The following is a 21,444-nucleotide window of genomic DNA, read 5'->3' on the forward strand; positions in this document are numbered from 1 at the left end:
GGGAAAGAGGTGAAAAAGCAGTACAAATTCGTGAACGTTTACACCGAGTTCCACGAATTGTCCCGTCGCGAGATCAAGCAGTACGAGCAGACCTTCAACAGGTAAGGACTTTCCGTTTCTTTCTTCTCTTGCCTGCTTATGATTTTACCAGCAGATCGTGTGTTGAAAAAGCCGGGAAAATTTTGTCGTTCGTTGTCACTTTGAATGAATGTTCTTATTACATGCTTGTGAACCTATATTTTTCCCTTCCAAAGGGTCCATTTCCATGGTATTTCTTTGTGCGTAGAAAACTTTGAATAGCATTGTTCGATCTGTCGGTTCGTACCATAAATCCCGGCTTACCTATTCACCAACGTTGGGCACATTTTATGTGAGGTTTGATGAATTACATTTGAAAATAGAATAATATATATATACATATATACATATCTGTTATAAGTATCGCATTATCGCAAATCTATTACATTCAAAGGAAATAGAAAGTAAATTTCATCGATTAAGGTTAATAGAATTATTTATAACGGATAGTTATATTCGGCCATGTTTGATTTTTAATTATTTGAATTAATAATAGATGGCTATTCGATCGAATTCGTAATAAAAATTTAATATCATATTAAAAATGATCAAATATATACCATTTTCTGTCAGTTTTCTTCTTAATCAAATATATTATTTTCTTCGTTGTTGACATAAAATCGCAAGATAAAACGCAAGGAAATCGAGAGTGAATCACGACTCCTGTCGCGTTCACTGTGGTTTTCCTGCTTGTTTACGTTTACTCGCTCGAGTTTACGTTACTCCCTACGGACAGATCATATTCCTCTGGTCAGATACTTTTTATACGTATGAAAATACACGAAATAATGCTGGGGATCGGTTGAAACGTTATACGTCCTATTTTATTACTTCTGGTGTTTCGGTCCTGTATTTAAGTAATCGTTAAAATACTACCATTTATCAAATATAATATATGATTTATTTTTAGCGTATAGTTTAAAGTAATATACCGTTTTTTATTAATGAGACCTTATACACTCTGGTGGGTTTTTATTTTTTTTTTATTTTAAAGAAAGTTATTTACGAAGAAAATTTTGTTCCCTTATGAAAAAAAAAATTATAGTACTACTTGATTGCTATCAGTGTGATAATGTGCTAAAGAGATATAATATTTCATTATTGCGAATAAAAAATTTTTTAAATGTTGGAGCCCTTGAAGTCTGAATACTGCACAATCGTACATTATCTCAAGACCTTAATCTTGTGTATAAAGCTACAAGTATACAAATATAAACTTCCAAAGTTCCTCTGTTTCATAATTAAAAAATCTTATTAATCTGAATTGAATATCGAAGAAGAAATATTCCAAGTAATTTTTCATACAGAAATAGACTTGAAATACTTGAAAGCGTGGCCAAAAAATTTTCACAGTCACCTTGCTCATATGAAGATTCTCGTAAACGTGGAAAAAGGAAGAAAATGGGAAAGTCACGCGACCGTCGTTACGAAACCGCAGATGGCAGAATTGGTGACGTAGTTATTTCGTAGCACGCCATGGAAAAGAGCCTCCATGAGCGCGTATAGCCGTGTTGGAGGCCAGGACAGACGACCTCGAGGTCTGTCCTCCGTCTCTCTTGTTCTTCTTGTAGGTATTTCGGAGTCAACCGGACAGCAGGTTTGACAAGGCAGAAGCAGGGTGGACGGCCGGCCACTTGTGGTGCATCTTCGAAAGGCGCGCGCACGGTTATTTCGTGGTCTAGCTACGAAATCTCGACCCGCGTCCCGCGATGCAATTGTCATTTATAAAATCGTCAAGATGGCGTCGCGCAAGCGCAGTTTCATTTGCGTTTTCAGTAAATCGAAAAATATAATAATAAATCATTGATTGAAAAGAATGATCTAATTCGTTATTTGGATTATTGGATTGACTTTGGACATCCTATTAAATTTATATATAGGTACATATGGAATGTAATTTTTTAAAGTACGTATACATTTTTTAAAATTAGAACTATCCAGGTATAATATAATGTATATAACCTATAATGTGCATCCTATATAATTACAGCGGTCTGATATCAAGTTATTCCATAAATTATATCGTCTTTTATTTTACACTGTACATTTTTTTAGGGCAAACATAGATAAAACGGAAGAAAATTTAGTTCTGGCAGATTTTCATTTATTTTAATGATTAAAATGCTATAAAAATAAAAAATTGAACACAACGAAGAATCTAAAAAAGCAGTAATCGAATATTTTCCGCCAAGCTCACGTTGATATTACATGAAAGAAATTCAAGAATTATGAAATAACGTAATGCTATGTAATTCATAATACTATAGAACATAATACCATAAAACAACGGATAATACATTATTCATTAATAAATACGATTAGTGCAATGTTTCAGCGTTTCAAAGTACATACGGAAACACGACATTTGTATGGATCGACATTCATAGTATCTACAGCCTGATAAGAAAATTGGAATCACGTTTTTTTTTATTTGATATAGCAAATATCGTTTAATGATTTATATAGTGGAAATAGCTGATAAATCTGATACTACGATAGTTTCTCCGTGAAACTAAGCACGTGGTCGAGGTATCGTATACGATGGATGATACCTCAGTCGGAAAGACGCTTAGTTCTCTTCACACTGTCACCATCCATGGAGTTGTCCTTGTTGTTAGAGAAACCAGCTACCCACTTTTCCTCGCTTCTTGGTCTAACCGATCTTACCGCAGTTGAACAAGTTTTTTTCTTCCTTTAAAAATTACGCTGTTGAATTTTATTGCCCACAACGGTGGAATGGTTCAACTTCTAACTCTATTAAACTCTTCAGTGGTGAGCACGATGAAGCTTTTATCTGGAACTTAAAAAGACTTAAAGAATATTAGTTACATATATGAAATAACGATATGAAATTTGTTGGAATTCTAGAAACTCCCAAGAAATCGTGCCTAGGTGCTTCGAATATGAAGAAAAGAACCCCGTGTACTTCTAACTTTCAATTTAATTTTTTTTGTACTACATAGCGATGAACGGATGAGTGCGAATGAGATTAACTTCCGTTCTAGAAGAGATACAGTAACTGTCAGGGGTTTCCGGCCAAACTATGAGTATATTTCAGTTTAAATTGTAGTAAAGAAGATTTTTATTTTCATAAAATTTATAGTAATACTATGATCAACTTATAAAATTGATAGAACGTATAAATATTTAAGGACACTAAGTGCTATAGGTATTTGTACAATAGGTGCTTATTTTCAATGACTTCGTATTTATTTAAGCAACATAATAAAGTAACATTTTAGCCGGAAACGCTGGTAGTTACTGTCTATTACAGTCGCTATTCATAATTGTTCCACGAACAAAACATCGTTGTTAATGCTTAATGCTAACGTTTCAACTTGCGTGAGTTGGAATGAAGTGACTCAACATTCGCTAACCACCGCATATCTCGCATAAAAGTTAAGACATTAGAAATCTAAACCTTAGGTACTGTTATGGTCGCTACTGTCGGCCATTATTATCTTTCAAACAAAATATTTAACCAGATAGCAGCATGACGTTATTTCAATATTTTGCCCAGGATAAATGAAGTGGATGGTGTGATAAGTAATTTACCAGGAATCCTCGAGCCCCTAACCACGGATAAGGCAATCTCATTCGAAAGTTGACTAAAAGTTGATCCACTTACGAAGAAGGGACATTTTCTTCGCGATGAGGGACACGTATATCGCAAACTAGTTCCCAAGTTTTGGACCAGTGATATCGTTGAAGTTCCAACATTTTTCTTGTTAACAATCATCGATAAGAAAGTTTGAACGTAACGAATAATGGAGAAAAATTTATTATACCGATATTATACGACGCCTACAAAGCAAAGCGATGGGGATAATGTTGATCTAGCTACTTGGAAGAATGATACACAATCTAAATAAAATATTGATCGATTCGAGCAATGTAGATACGATGACAATGAACTAATGGTTATATCTTTCATTTAGAACGTCATTATTCTAATCGTATTCCCTGTTTAGAAGTGGAATTCCACGCGTCAAGGCGATGCAGACTCTGCTCACCTTACCATCCCACACATGGGTGCAATTTAATCCCATACTCGTAAACATTCTCAAAAGAAGTAGTAATCGTAAACGGTTTAATAGGCACTTCACTACTTAAGAAGGGAATATTATGGCACCTTTTTGTTTTAGGTGATGACGTCAAGCTTGCGTACTAAAGACACCGAGGAACGTTTTTTCTCTCCCTTTTCCTTTCTGTTATGAAAAGTGCTAGATTACACAAAGTAATTAAGAAATCACTTATACAAATGACTTTATGACTCGTTAAAGTGTCAGTGGTAAACTGTGATGGTTCTGACTCATTAGAGAGATTTGAGTGGTGATTTTAACTGGTTGGTTGATCTAGAACTCCAGTTTATAATTGGGGCCATTGATGGAAAAGGGGCACATAAATATTTTGGAACTTATGAAAAAAGGTATATATCATCTACGAATTCTGATCTGTATTTTTAAGACAACGGTTCTCAACTTTTTTCTCGTGCACTAGCAACAAATATGTGATCAATACGTGTTCCACTTTGTATGAATATTATTTATCCTTTTTAAAATTTTTTATTTTTTATTTTTTATTTTCATCTACTATTCTTTCGTTCGTCCAGTTCGTTCAAAATAAAACATATTTAATGTACACGAGTAAATCGTCGACTAACCTGCGTGTATCTTGTCGCGTGCAGCGAACGATTTCATTTCTGAGCTCGCTGACCGGTAAAGGGTTAAAAAAGACTGGCTTTTACGCGTTGAAAAACCAAAACGAAGCACGTTCGACTCGTAATCGAGGCGAATAACAGGCGGTATCGTGGTTTCTTTGTCGCATAAAAGTAAAAGGTCGTTTGGTATCCGCGAATTTCACAACACGATTTCTAGCGTTTTAGATAGTGTTACACAAAACCGTTCTATCCGCTCGGATATAATTACACCTGTCTCTCGAGCTATTTCTAACGATGGAAATTTCACAGAAATTCCAAGGTATCCCTGTCCAATATATCATTACAAGCCTATTAATGACTCTTTTACGGCTAATCGTGTTTTCCACGTCGGGACTAAGCGGTTTGAAATGAACCTGAACGTGAAAAACATTTTCCTCCCGTAAATTAAATAAAAAGTGGAGGCTCGTAAATAAATAGCAGGTTACCCGGTAAATAATCCTATTTAATGGAAAATTAATTTTCTGATTCGATCAGTTTTAATTACCTTTTTAATGCAACGAATTTTTTAATCCTTAATACTTTGTGGTTCTCTGTCAGTTTCATATGGAGCCTGTTTCAATTGATTCTCTTTAGCTTTAAGACATGAAAATAGCCTTTTGTGCAATTTAATTAAACAAAAATATTAATATAGGTACGTTAGTGATCAGAAAAAGGAAACTAAAATAGTCATTGATTCAATTTTTAATTCTTGACTATGAATCAGTTGGAATAAAGTGTACCTTGGCAAATTTAATAAACAAAGGTCATCTCAGAAAGAATTCAAACAACCAATTAATAAATCCAGTCGATAACAATTCTTCAAAGAGACTCAAATAACTCTAGAGCAAAATCGAAGGATGTAAATAAACAGGATAGCTGAGCTTCAAAGAGAAACTCTCTTTTAGACGGAAGTGGTGGTTCTAATTGATTAATTTCACTAATTAGAATATGTTTCAATCTTTTGCTACATTTTTGCTTGCTGGACTAGAAAGCATTCAAATTATCACGATTAAAGTGTTTTTTAATCTAAAAATGTATTCTTTGAATACATTATACTTATGAAAGTAGAACTCAATTTTAGGTAGCCCTTTAATGCAGATTCTTGATCGAGAAGCAGCTGGAATAGGGTCAAAATTTTGAATGCAACTTGGAGTACAAAGGATTACAATTTTTACGATCGAAGACCTTTCTAATCTTGAAATGTACTCTTTTCGATCCCATTTCGAGGATCGTGCGAGTCTAAAGGGGGATCGGGACGAGGTGGCTATTGAAAACGGAAGTGATGAGTAGATAAATGCAATCTACGTGGTTGTATTCACCAGCAAGTGACAAACTATACGTATACTATCAAATGTCAGCGAACCTGTATATCAGACCATAGCACAAAAGAGAGATACGTATTTATAGTCGCTCAAGCGTGATAAATGTTCAGTCGGTTATCGTCACATTGGTTTTCCCGACACTCTGTTACCGTGTTCTTATTATTTCCTGCTCGATACTCGAGAATAATTCTTTTTACCACGGAGTAACCGGATATTCGTTTATTTTCACGATTATGATAGATAACTTTACTCGGTAATTGCGACCCTGTTATAAAGGTAGCAAAAACTTAAACTGTTACCTGTATTTAGGTATTGAAAATATGATCCATGTGTATAATGACTTTCAAATGATCACTCAAAGTATTCTCAATTCGAGTTTCAAGACTTCTTGTAACATACCCCTTCCGCAGCTTCAGAATTAATTTCTTCTTTTAACACTGCCTTACCCTGCTTTCACGCTGATATACAGCAGTGATTTTCAACCTTCTCCGTCTAGCAATATACATAAATTTATTATTAAAATTCCACCATATAATGCGATATATAAAAAAATATATGTAACCATATACGGTCCAAGATGAGGTATTCACACTGGATGGGTGTATCTTGTTGCATGTTATATTTTTACTTGAAAATTTGGAAGAAGAAGACCAGTATCTTAGACTAAATATTCAAATATTACGTATTTTGATTCTTTTTTTAATATATCGTTACTTATTAGGTCGAATATTCCATGTATTGTAACAACAAATAATTTTATCATTTTCATCATTATTGTAGATATATTTTTTATTTAAAGAATTTTAGATAAACTCGGTTTTCGCATTTATAAAGAGTTATCTTTGCAATATATAGTTATATATGTGATCAATAAACTGCAACACTGTTACATGACCTCGGGTAGATGTCCTAATTACTGCCACCTTGAGCTTATCGTGTAATTTTAATTATTTTAAGAGTTGTTTACTCGATAAATCTTCGCAGTTTGGAATATGATATTGCCTAATATTTCGTTCATCAAAGTAATCACGTATAATTATTTTATTCCAACGTTTTCTATATTTTCATGTTTTTTAAATTTCACGTCGAAGATTGGCAAAGTCTATCGTTGCATTTAATATTGCCATTTTTGTATTTTAAATCTTAGGAAGAAGATCATATTTCGACCGAATAGTTAAGTAATATTATATTTAAAAAATTCTCATGGCACGTTTCAAAATTTTCATGACACGTTGGTATGACGCAGCACATTGGTTGAAAATCGCTGGTATAGAGGAAAGTTTTTTGACGTATTTAGACGTAGGATCGCCGTGTAGAAATTCCTGTATGATAAATCATTCCCACGTAGAAAATATAAATTATAGCAACGTTTTACGGTCACACATGGCGCATGGTATTATTGTATATTAGCGTCATGAAACAATAATACAACATGTTAGGATAAATTACTTCCGCTTGTAACTTGTGATCATCGTAGTTAGTTATGTGGCAGCAGGCTAATACCATGTCTCTAATGTGTCATTATTTGTCATTTATAATAGCTGGGCTATCCGTTCGGAGAATATTTTATAGTTGTTTATTCTTCTCAGATGATCAGTTTCCTTTCGCTTCTCGCGACTGCTATAGCCTAACCAATGATTCCCTGAGTAATTATTTCTTTACACTTTCATCAGTATACACGTTCCTTATTTCTAACGAAGATAAAAATTAATAATTCACAAATTTAATAATTGCAACATTTTCAAGGTGCCCCAACTTCTGCTAGTACCTATATTCCATTTTCCTGAAAAGAAGTATAAACATTTCTCATTTTCAGTGAAAATAAAAATTAATAAACCCTTTGTACTCGCAAGATTCTACGACCTTACCCAATTCATCATGCGACAGGCACCCTTCCAAAAATTTCCACTTTGCTCCTCGATTATTCCATCCACATATCAACCCTATCTCTCTCTTAGAAAGGGAGAAAAAACGAGGAATTTCGTGTGTCTGGTCTTCCAAAAATTTCCGGAACGGAGAAGCCAATAAATTCATAATCCACCGAGTGGTGCAAAGCAGCTGAAATTGTCCGATAATAAATTACAGATAGGTACCGGAGAACACGAAAAGCGTGGAAGGTCTATTGGGCATTTGTTGCCTCTAAATTACACGCGTCAGAGGTACAAATTCCGGCTGCGTACGATATGACGAGCGTGTGTACAGCTGTATAAAACACGATATAACGTATTCGTTACATGGCCTCGTCATCGTGTGTACACAGCACAGTGAAAAATGATGTTTTTCATGGGGGACACGTCCAACGCGCTGGCCGTTTCCAAATTTCATATGCGACGGAGGGTACGTTGCGCGATACCGGAAGTCATCAGGCAGCGCGCGCGGTGAATTCGTTCTCGTGACTAACCGTAGGCAACACATAACACTTTGATTCACACGCGTGTACTCACCGGCCGTGATTCATTCGTCACGTTGCGCTCGTCACTCGCGTTTAATTCTCTTGATAAATTCCCAAACGAGACGCGTGATTGGATCGAAGCACGAGCACAATAGGACAGTCGGTCTCGATTCGGAAACGTGAATGAAAGTTATCAAAGAGATCTGATTCCTTCTGCGTATGCGTTAGAATCTCGCGAAGGCTCCGAATACCTTGATCTTCGTGATGCGTAGAGCACACGGGTACGTGGGGTTTAAACGATTCGATGTTAGATAAAAAACTATTTTACGTGGAATATAGAGACTGTTTATACAGAACAAGACCTACGCTTCTTGGTTAGTTCTTGCAATCTACTGCACTTCCGGTACCGTACAAATTGCATATCATCGTTACAACTAATAGAGGCCGGTAGTCCCCTAGGTTGATCCTCGTGGTAGATCGGATCTCTTATCGTGGATAGAACGATAGATTATATCATATATAGAAAGATAGAAGGAAGAACTTACAACTACTTAGATGGAATTCTATAGGTGAACCACCTTATACGAACCCCTACGAATAGAGTTATTCGAGTAATGAATTTGAAGAATAGGAGGACGAGGTATCTCGTTAATTTGTAATAAACGAAGATCTCTATATTGTTCGTTACAGCTGGAGCAAATGAAAGCTCAATTATAACGCGTGTGTTCGCTTCACTTTCTCGCGGAATGCATAATCGATCCGTGGTTTCTGCTGCGCTAAAAGTGGGATTCGGTGTTATCAGAAGAAATAGGTCTGCTCGGAATGCGGTTCCAAGTTTGGCGAACTTGTCGTGCAACGACAGGCGAACCGTTACTTCAAAACCATTCGCAGGAATCACGCGTTCTGAATACGTAAACGGTGTTAGAATTTATTCGACGACGCGGCTGGTAGAGTCGTTCGTGAGGATATTTCATATCGATCGGGTTCCATGCTTTTATGGGCGAAACAATGTTGAGTATTCGCATCGAGGATGGAATTGTTCCTTAACCTAATTCCTTTTCGTTCGCGAGGCGTTAGGTTCGTGAGAAATGAAAGGTTCGATCGACACTCGCGGTACTGATTTTATATTTTCTTCCTAACTCGATGGGCAAGTATTTACCGTGATTCACGCGTATTTACCGATGTTTAGCGATTTTCTTTTTCAATCCACGTGTCTTTCGATCGATACACTTTTTAAGGCTTCGATTACCACGTATTTTGTACCAAAGCTGTTTACTACAAACGTTTCACACTCGAGTTATTGTCCTGCAACCTGTATGTAAATATAATACACGTGTAATAATTATAATTATAATATTAGGAATTTAATTTTGGTTTTTAGACAGATTGAAATTTTAAAACTGGGAAATAGAAATTTATATTAATTATGCTAATTAACGCTAGAACTGTTGACCTGCAATATATTCCTAAATATTGTGTAGGCAGATAAAGATAATTACAGTGTTACGGGTGAAAATAATTAGTCGTGTATAATTACATTTCTGTTTCAATAAAAGTCAACATTAGTTTTATCAAGGGTAATTACGAGAATAAAAAGTCTGAAAGTACTCGTTTTGACCGGTTCGGTAGTTTCAATATTTAAAAATGTAATGGTGCTTGAGAACAGATCTGGAGAACAGATACGAACAGGGGAAATTTCACACTGCAGTTTAATTAGCCACTCCGTAATAATTTCTGATCTTTCGTGTCGAAAAAAAGGATCGCGTTAGGAATTTATTCACGATTGAAATTAATAACATTGTGCCACGAATTCCAATCCCTCTACGAGGATAGAAAAATCATCGAAATCAATCAATGATTACACGGTGATCGCGTGCAGTTATTTCTTAGCAACCTGGTGCATTAGAACTTTCACTCTCGAGGTTTCTAAAATGATAATTTGGTACTCTGATTCGTGGAAAATTTAATCTCATACGATATTTCGTATTAATTTTAATTTCGCGGCCAGGGAAGAAGCAGTACGAGACTCGAAGAAGATTTGAGAAGACATTTGAAGATGGTAAAAGTTAATCGAGCATGATACATTCAAAATTGCAGGGTTGCGTAAGGTTAGCAGAGACGTTTCGCCTATCCTATGCCATCTTGAGACTTGAACTTTAAGGAAAAGATCACCTAACGCTACTCAATATCGGCTCGCATTGTCTTCGCATGGCTTCGAAACCTGCACGAAGTTCATTGAATAGTAGTCATTATCGTACGCTTCAGTCCGGTTTAGAGGTGTCCCGCGACTCAGCGGAAATCAAGTGCATCTCCAACACACGAACATAACCATCGTATTAAGGATCGTGCACAATAAAACTGTTTTGTCGCCTTTTTTTCCTTCCTATTCAGCAGTCACGCTCGATTGCACTTTTCTTTATACCGTTCCCCTTTTGTCACACTCCCGGTCGCATGATCCTCTTCATCGTGCACCATGTCGATGCATATTTTACACGCTCCACACTTTGTATACTGGATAAATCTCAGATGCTGGAACCGCAAGATTATTACGTCAAAATGCAAATGCGCTTTGGACAGGGTCCTCGGGCTGTACCTTTTAATTGCTGTGCCTTAAACTGGTACGCGTGGAAGGTTGTTTATTTTCGAAGCTTCAAGCGTGCCAGGTCTCTTAAAAATATCTCAATGGTAATTAATAGATTTATATAGTATGAAATGTTACACAGGGTGTCCCATTTAAACCGACACGGTTGAATGCCTTGGGAAATATCGATCATAGCTCAAGGATTAGAGCGGCGCCAGGAGGGTTGAAGTGGAATCGCCCTTGAAAGAACCAAGCTCCTAAAAATACTCCGACTGGAATTAAAAAGAACGAGAAAACAGTCGTCCAATTTTTAGCATCGTGACATTTAATATAGAATATAAATTTCGAAATTCTATCGACTGCCAAAGTTCTGGCTGAAAAACATATACGATAAGAGACATCTCGCTGAAACAAGAAACGGAAAAGAAAATATAGTTGTAAAATTAAAGAATCGACAGTGAAAAATGAGTCACTATTTTCTGACGTACCAATTGGAAAATTTGGCGTTGGCAGTGGCAGAGATCAAGCAGCTGGAAACAGAACGTTCTAACGCAAAGCCGCAGAACGGCGATGACGTCTTTCGGAATACAAAAGGAGAATCTCCACTGCATCGATCTTGGAAAGAATGGTAGTAGAAGGGTGAGAGGAACATATCAGACCAAGTACCAACAGCCACCTTGACCCAGTTCCCTCTGGATAGTCTTGGGAAATGGCGGGAACGAATCGGGCACGACCAATAATGCAAGAATTGATTTTGCGATAACAATACCCCTGACTGCTCTGTACAGTCGTAAAATAACTTGGTTCGCCTGGCCTGGTTGTACGTAGTTCACGTTATAGTTCGTTTCACTCGTTTCTCTTTCTTTTTTTTCTTTTTTATTTCAGTTATTTCGTTACATCTCTGCGACCTATGGTAAAGCTGGAGAAAGAAGATAGGGGATATCAACGACGAAATTGAATAGTTTTCTCCTCTTCTTTGTTTTTTTATTTGGGTGAAATTTCTTGGTGAAACCGGAATAAATGGCGTGTCAGCGACAACGATAAGATAGATCGAAAGGTCAGGCGTTGAGTACAAGTCAGAAGCTCGTTCCATCTAGCTTGAGGAATCTGGCAATTCTGAATTCAGAAAGGAGCAGTTCATTCCATCGCATAAATTATGGAAATTTATTACGAGAATTTTATCCTTCGAAAAAATCTTTATCCGCTATGAAAAGGTTGTTGTTTGAGAGAAATTGGATTAAGTTTGATAATAATATTTTATTACTTGGGAAATCTAGCAATTCTGAATTTAGGAGTCAGTTCATCCGATTGTACATATTATGGAAATTTATTACGCGAATTTTATTCCACTGGAAAATATCATTTTATTACTTATACATGAGAAGGTTGCTGTCTGGAAAAGATTACATTAGATTTGGTAATATAACACCGCGTTTGATCGAAGACTTATAAGCATATTATGTTATAATACACCTTCGTACTTATATAATAATACTAATTGACTGCAAGATCACCTTACTTTGACTCAATAAATCACCATTGAAAATTACTCTAGGAATACTAAGTTGTTGAAATATTCATCGATTCGATGTAATTATCACTGTTTGATGTGTATAATCATCGCAGTGTCAAATTTAGAGGTAGAGCAAAGGATAAGATATTGTATCGATAATTTTTTCTACCACAGAGCAGACCGAAATTAACACCTATTATCGTTCGAGTAACTAGAGATGATTCCATACACGGTATCGCCACGTGAACCAAATAACAAATCGTCGAGGGGAAACATTTCGTCGTTGGCTGTTGGAAGATTCAGTCGAGGCAAACATGCCAGCACATGGATTAAACAGGCTTATCAATTGAATATTCAAATTGGCTGTGAAATCGCGAATGAATCACGCATACGAGGAGAGATAGCTTATGCCCAGCAGATATACCTATAGTTCTCTCCCACTCTTATTGATCAGAGCCGTTTGACCGTGCTTATAAACGCGTAACCTCGACCTTCAGACGATTCTTGCACTCCACTTCGACCAAAAGGAGCTTCTTCGACTTTATGCAAACGATTCGACAAGTCGTTCACGAGTACATGACGTTCGAAGAAGATTGTATCAAATTTTGAAATATCAAGCGTTAAAATAAATTAAAAAATTATTAATTAAATCACGGAGAACGGTTAACGATATAGGTGACAGATTTCTGTATAAAAGATCTACAAAATTTTATAACAAAAAATTTTTATTTTAGAACTTCCAAGTGGAAATTCTTTTAGGAGAGTTTTCAATTAAAATTTTTCTTTATTTTGTTCACCAATTTTTATTCGGAAATATTGCCTAGGAATATTCAGTGATAGCAAGATGTATTATTTCTATTTATATAAAGACATATTAGATATTTATTAAACAAAGCTTTTCGTTTGCACGATGATTGTCAAACAACCGATTTTGGTTTCTCAAATTCTCAAAAATTCCTTCCACGAGTGAACTTAATACGTTTAAAGATCGTAGAAGATTTTAGAAGAAAGTTTCGATTTTTTTTAATTCTCCAGGTCAGTTTCTCCATAATTCTTTCGTTATCTAATCCAGTGTGCTATATATATACATCGCTCTTTGAGAAAATGAAAATACATGACTTTTATAAATACATATAATTTTTGCCCATGTTTATTCAACGTATTTTTATTATCTCCAGATTTTTAATACTGCAGTCCAAATAATCACGTTGGAGCATTTGATTATAAATTCTGTATTGAACAAAAATTCAACGCAACATTTTCTGAATTTCTCTCAACAGGGAGCTCCGGGTTATCGTTCAGGCAAGCGTAGAAAAATTGTTTTTCCTACATATCATCCCGACTGGAAATTAAATGGTAATCACAGAGAATTATGCGAGCGTGTCTATTATTAGCCGAAGTGATTCGAAAAATGGTGGAAAACACCGGGGAATCGTAAACCGTGAATCACGATAGATTTAATCCACGGACGTGCGTATAACAGTGATTACGCAATAATTCACGTGACGGGTGATTAGTGAATTTTTGACGAGAGGATCAGTTGATCATGATAATTAGAGCCGGTCTAACTGCCTTTTCAGTTGCTTTTATCTGCCAGAGATTTTATCCGCAGCTCGGTCCAATTACTCTGGCGCGTTGATTAAAATAGGAGAGAAAAGAGGACAGCCGATTATTTAACCGTGTATCGTTATCTGATAAAACCGTTATCACAGTTAGCTATAAACTAGAAACGAAGATACGCAAATTCGAGCGAAATTTCTGACGCGAATACTCTGAAACGATCGAGGAAGATTTAGATCACGCAAATTTCATAGAAATCCACGAATATTTTCGCGTGCTACTTCCTGTTAAAAATTTTCTGTGGAAAATATCGTGAAAAGTAGAAATGAATAAAATGATAAGTAGAGTATACGATGTGAGAGATTGTGTAAAAAATTATGAAAATTTTCAGTTATATGGAAGATACGTGAAAGGAAGATACTTAGCCCTTTCAGCTCTAGCTGCTTTCTATGGTTGAGACGATATTATACTATGACTGAACTAAATGCTTTTTCACTTTCTATATTAACACGTTCTCCGTCAAACTCTTCTTTTTCTTCTATATTACATGATTAAATTAGCATGATAATATTACATGATTAAAATTAACATAATAATAAGTTACCTCTGTATCGGAAATCTTTAGGTATGTGTTTTATACCAATTATTATAAAAGCTTTTTTCGAACTTTCGGTTTTTGGTTTTTAATCATGTTTTTAAACATACACGATGTCGCGATGCAGCGAATCTGCCAGATAATATACTTGTATCAATATCCAATACGATATCGAGATTTTTAAATATTTTATATGATGACACTGACATCGTATCTGTATACATGATGATTCACGCAACTTGCACATCTCAGATAACTTTCACAGTAAATTTAGTATAAGAAATTGTATATATCAGTTATAAAAATCCATCGATTCTTTCTTCAAAACTTTGTAAACGTATCTTAAGGTCCGCCTACTTCGAGTGGTCCAAAGAAGCCGATATCATCTTGTCGATAGATTTCCTTCTCGAAATATTAATTGAACTGTCTATCCTAAACGATGGGACCATTAAAAAATCTATAGTTCCATTAAATGGAAGAATAAAGCTGACCTTTCTGTGTTCCATCCTCGTCCACCTACAAAAACACTAATCACATCGAATTACGTTCCCCTCGAAGTCATTCAGCGTTCATCCGAAACATCCGTCGGTTCAACAGTTTCGTCAAATTGCATTTGACAAATTTCCGTCTACGCCAAAGCGTCAGCTAAAAAAAAATGCAATAAATCGTTAGAAAAAATGATTCACCGTTGAGAACTCGCCCAAGCGTTCTCCAGGTGGAGAACTGGCGCCCCAGAAAAAAGGCAACCATGAAAGTTAACTCTTTCGCCAGCCGATGTTTCGAGTCGGTGGAGGTTTTCAGAGCTCGATCAGATCGGACGGAATTCCACGGTCCGATCTTATCGAACGATGTGCTTCGTTGAATCGACAGGCAACGGTGAGGTGTACACGCGCGGTAAACTCCCTTCGAAAGCTATTCGCGAGTAGCTATCGGAATCGTTTACACGGAAAGTCGATTTCACGAGCTTCCGGCTCGCGAGCAGACCGCAACGAACGCCTCAACTCGTTGACATTCTCTTGTTCCCGCTTTCGAAATCGGTACAGACCACCGATTGTCGATCGTTCTCACGTTCCCCCTTTCCGATATAATTGCATTACACGCTAATTAAAGTAACGAGTTACGCGATTAAAGCAGGGCAAACGCTTTCGTTTGCATTCATTCAGGAGGAGATACTCGAAAAAATGCGGCCAGACGTTGTTCGAGAAGCTTAACATGCCGGAAGAACATTGCCAACAGGATATTCGTGGAACGGTTCGATTTCTTTTGCATCGGGGATAGTACAGTCATTTGTTTTATCCTCGTATTTTAGGAGAAGAAAATCGTGTCACAGGTGGTGATCGAAATGTAACAGACACGAGGTAGGTTTCACGGGGGACATTGGCTATGCGCAGTTGGTTACTTAGCGACCCCCATGGAACTCGACGCGTTAACCCTCTGACGATGAACGCTGCGAGACCTGAAGTTAGTAAACTTCAAAGAAGCCCTAAGTTTTAATCAAACTCAGTTTTAGGACGAAGAAGGTTCTAACGGTAGTTAGCATTGTTACTAACATAACTTATTGTTTACATACATTTAGTTTCTATGCAATACATAGTGCATAGCAATATGTTGTCAAATTACCCAATAATAATGGACATTATCGGCATTGTTCTATATTTATAGTACTCTGGTACCAACATAATGAGTTCTTGCATCGTGCTCAAGCCAGTTATTGAATAAACGTATAGTCTACTTCATTGTCTACTAAATTTGACTAGTTTTCTGATAAGAAAATTCCAAATTTGAAACGCACAGTGACCAGGAAAATTTATCGAGTAACGATGATCGATATTTAAATCTCCCGTAGAGGAGGTGCGATATTTTAAGTGAAAATATACAAGAGGATGACAGAGTATCCAATTATAGCGATATATTTTTTCCCTATAGCCTTCGTTCTGAAACGATAGCATGTAATTAACGTGTTTAATTATTTGCAGGTTCGATGCCGGTCACGATGGATTCCTCGATTTGTCGGAGCTAAAACGCATGATGGAAGTGTTAGGAGCGCCACAGACGCACCTCGGTTTGAAGGCAATGATACAGGAAGTGGACGAGGATGGCGATGGACGGATTTCCTTCCGCGAGGTTAGCGATTTCGCGCGTTGATTGCCGTTTATTTTCGAAAACCACAGCGGACACGCGCCGACCATTTCAATGTTTCTCCTTCCTCTATGACGAAATATGTAACATAGCGAATAAAAAGCCGGAAATAATACGATTTATGTAACCGGTTCATTTCACCGGAAATTGGCAGCTAGCTGGAATACTTTCGTTGACTTAGGATAGTTTCACTGTTATCGACGATGTATAGAATTCTTTGTTTCGTTTTACTTTCGAAGGTGGACATTGTTTTATTTCTGTACGCACGAGCAATGCGTTTAATGCGTGGTCGCACGTGCCATATACACCATCGAAATAGTACCGCCCCATGGGGTGCTCGACGCGATGCTCTTTCACCATGGACGGTGTTTGTTCTCCATGTGTGGCCCTTGGCACATTTGTGGGGGTCAAGCCGTTCTATTTCAGTGAAGTGCATCGTAAACTGGTTTTAGAGTATTTTTGAAGTACTAGCGTTGAAAGAGGGATGCCAAATGCGAACTGCGAAAAGCTACAGTGTGATGAAATACCGTGAGATATTTCACTGTGTCAAAGTCTATTGTAGTTTTGACGAGTACACGGTGTATTATGTTTTATGACAGATGTTAGAATTGTTAAAAAAGACTATTGTGGCTAAAGTTATTGAGTTGTTGTAACAAGGATTTTCCTTTAAATCGTTTCTTCTTGATTCAAACTGTAGGGACTAGTAACTTCACTGTAATAGCGCTGCAATAAATGTGTGTACACATATGCATATATGTGCGACTAGGTAATCGTTGTTAAAATGATTGAAAATGCAAATTTTTGTTATTCAATATATGATAGATCGCTCGTCGTTAGGTATGCAACTGTTTTACCATTTACATAAGCTTCTTTGAATATCGAATTTGTACTTCCAGCAGGTTTACACTTTCTAAGTTTAAACTCGCGAAAAAGTTACGTATACTTCCATGATTGTATAGTAGAATATTTAAATATCGAAAGTGTCTAACTAAAGCAAATCAAACGAAGAAGGTTCACCTAAATTTTTCCAAACTTTCTAATCATAGTTAAAACGTATCTGTTACATCTGTGTATCCCGCTTCATCGATTTTGCAACGCCTTTCGAAAAATCGGAGCGTGCGAAGTTATATTTGCATGGCATTAAAGGAAACTTTCGCTAGGAAAGCAATGCCGGTGCTCGTTACTCTAGGAAGGATAAATCGTGAATGCGAAGACACGCGTGCATGCCAGAGGAAAGTCCTCGAGTACGATGCAAATGCATACCTGGACGTCCCTACGTGACTTTTCGTGGTCCGCGAACAAAGCGTTCGATCTGCATACACGCGATCGGCTGTCCGTTCATAGATCACCGTGAATCACTCGCGTCACTGAACCCGACACGCTGACCAATGTTCACCTTCCTCCTTACTCATCGTTTCCTCGATGTAGATCGTTTTATATCAAAATGACGTAGACTAGCTGCCAAACGTTTCCTGCCAAATGATAACGACTTAAGGGTCTAAAGATTTACCATTAAAATAAAAATTTAAAGTATTTTTAAGTTCTACAATTACAATCTGAAATTAATTTTATTTGTATAAAGATACGCTTGCTACTTAGAATTAATACGCTTGTACATAATTTCTGTTATGTATTCTTTTCGCTATATGAGTTCTAGTATATATCTTTAAAATTTATCTTTGCCTATTTCTTTTTCTTTTCTTTATAATCTTCTACATACATTCTATTTTAGACTTAGATCTTAGATTTATAATTTGTTACAGTTCCTACTGATCTATCGCAAAGCACACGCCGGTGAATTAGAACAAGATTCAGGGTTGGGCCAACTTGCCCGTCTTACAGAAGTCGATGTCGATGAAGTAGGAGTAACAGGAGCTAAACACTTCTTCGAGGCTAAGGTATAAATGCTCTCCTCCGTCTTAATCATTCAGAAATTAGGCAAAAATATACGAAGATCGAATTACATCACAAAATCCTGTCACGTGTATCGTAACTTTTAACTAAATGAAAACACAACGAATGTGCCAAAGTTTTCGAACTGATTGAACGTACAATTTTAATCCACCGAGGTAATGTCTCAAGATAGAACTACAGTATGATGAAGTAAAATTTTATAGATTTTAAGTCGCAAATTCCAATGCAAATTAGCTTTAGGTGTGGAGGAAGAAGAGTGATTGCTTTTTTAATACCAAGGGTACACTCTGTATCATCGATAGGTCACGTAAAACGGTGTACTTTAATTTCTATATTACACGGTATTTCCAGAATAATTTATTATGGACTGCGACTATGAAATAATCCAATTATTTTTTACATAAAATAAAATATCTTTTCTTATATAAAAATCGACGGAATATCAACAAAATGAATCCTTTTATAAAATGTACATTTTTTTAACGAACGTCTCTCCCCTGTATCGCAGATAAATCCGCAAAGGAACAATAATGCAACGAATCACAGCCATGACAAATTCCGAATTCATGAAAGCGTGTCCGTGTTAATTAACGTTTCCTGGTGCATCAATTATCATGTTCGCAGATCGAGCAGCTACGGAAGGCAAGCAAATTTGAAGACGAAATTCGTATGGAGCAGGAGGAACGAAAGCGAGAAGAGGAAGAAAAGGCAGCGAGGCGAGCGCAATTCAGGCAGAAAGCAGCTCTGTTTGGCAATTGAAAGGGAAATTCATCGATCGAAAGTGCCGAGCTCCTACTATACTTTAGCGGAATTATAAATGATCCACTTAAATCGATTCGTTAGTTTCGTACAGAAATTCAGTGACCAAAAGTATTGCGTAGATCAACTATAGTTTCGTAATCGTGTAACGAAAAGAAAATTTTTTTATCCTCGTTTATCTTAAGTTTGCCGAATATATTTTTAAAAAGCCGATAGTGACACTACTTTTAAGCTAATTTTATATTTTGCACATTGCCATTCAAACGATATATGTTTTTATGAAATCTCAAAGGATTTCTAAACATTCTTTTATGAAATCTTGTATCATAAGTATTGGAAATAAAATCCAGCGTATGTAACAGAGTTGTAAAATAACATTTTTCAGTGTGAAATATTTATTGCGAATCATATTCAAATTATTGGCAATGTGTTAAAATTCAGAAGTCTCGAGATAATTCTTTTAATTATATTGCTTTACATGATAAGTATTAGCTGTGAAAATTAAAAATACTTCTTATGGATATAATTTACATTCTATATTCGCGATGATGCTTTGTAAGTGTTTAGATTAATTGCGAATTTACTTTAGTAAATTTACCACACATGAAATTGTTTAAAAAACTATATAGTTTAAAGTAAATGTTCTATTGAAATTTCTTTTTAATTTCGATAGAGTTAGACCACTTTGAATACGTAAAACGGAACTATAAATGACTTTCAACGAATGCACGACTGATGTTGGTATAAGTATATCTTAATATAATATGTATATGTATGTACATTAATTTATATGATAATTTGATCTTATGTAAAGATGACGCACCTTTCAAAAAGGAAACATTTCGCAACATATGTTTAAACAAGAAATCTTGTTTGATAATTTCTAAACTTACGACGCGATATTAGTGAGAATTTTTCAAAAATTTTTTAATAAGATTTCATACAGTTTATATTATTTTTTATCAATATTTTGTATCAATTTAAGTGGTCTTTTATAATTATGTAGTAGTATGTACTTTTATAATATTCCGTTTTAAATTTATTTAAAAACAAACAACATTAACCTCGATGAAATATAAAACGATTCAAAATTATTTTTATACGATATTTATAGATATGTTTCTCGAATAAGTTATTAAGACCATGTATGATTGTTGCGAACTGTACATATGAAGTATATAGCTTAAATAAGTTTGTAAAATTATAGATTGTAAATAAATTTTTTGTTCTAATAAATTTTTTTATACTTTGATTACACTGTCCAACAAATTTTAATTTTTTCTCAAATCTGTAATATCCATTGGATAATTCTTATAGAGTTTATCTTTCTAAATACGAATCTGCAAACTTTATTACCAGTTTTCGAAAAATATGAGTTTTTATAAAAACGCACGATTTTTGGCTAAAATAAATTACACGAAAAATAAAAAATTAGGATATTCATTCTTATCTTAGTTGGGTTAGAGTGTTCCGAATTTATCTATATCCATAATTATAATTATTTATGTTTTTGAACAATTGTAATTTATCATTAAAGTTTAAAAATAAGCTGTTGAGTGTACCTTTTACGCACCATTCTAGCATTCTTACTAAGTTTTTTATCCAGCACGAATTGGCTATACGGTATCATATTTTGTAGACTCTCTTGAAGAAGATTTGAGAAAAAGTTAAAATTTGTTGGATCGTGTTATTTATTAAAATAAAATTATTGTAGAATTTTATTGATAATGTTATGCGTACAAATTACATGAAGCTTGCGACGTGTTAGTATGCTGCAAATTAATATAAAATAAAAACACAAATTTAGCAAATTGATATTGAAAGTTTGTACTATAATAATGTCTAACATTTTCATTCAACTAGCATAGCTTTATGATCCATATAACTTCAAA

The 21,444-nt window shown here is 35.6% G+C and overlaps 1 protein-coding gene across 1 annotated transcript in view; it reads left to right on the top strand.

Moving 5' to 3' along the window:
• Nucleotides 1–19,766, top strand: part of Swip-1 (EF-hand domain-containing protein D2 homolog Swip-1) — a 20,545-nt gene extending 779 nt beyond the window's left edge. Inside the window, exons 2-5 of the mRNA XM_017907748.1 lie at nucleotides 1–101; nucleotides 16,717–16,864; nucleotides 18,643–18,777; nucleotides 19,418–19,766. Of these exons, the coding sequence (XP_017763237.1) occupies nucleotides 1–101; nucleotides 16,717–16,864; nucleotides 18,643–18,777; nucleotides 19,418–19,552 (519 nt within the window). The 3' untranslated portion in view covers nucleotides 19,553–19,766. The remainder of the gene's footprint in view (nucleotides 102–16,716; nucleotides 16,865–18,642; nucleotides 18,778–19,417) is intronic.
• Nucleotides 19,767–21,444: the final 1,678 nt, after the last annotated feature.

Source organism: Eufriesea mexicana, unplaced genomic scaffold, assembly GCF_001483705.2.
Source record: "Eufriesea mexicana isolate 0111107269 unplaced genomic scaffold, ASM148370v2 scaffold8839, whole genome shotgun sequence".
In the NCBI taxonomy this organism is placed as follows: domain Eukaryota; kingdom Metazoa; phylum Arthropoda; class Insecta; order Hymenoptera; family Apidae; genus Eufriesea; species Eufriesea mexicana.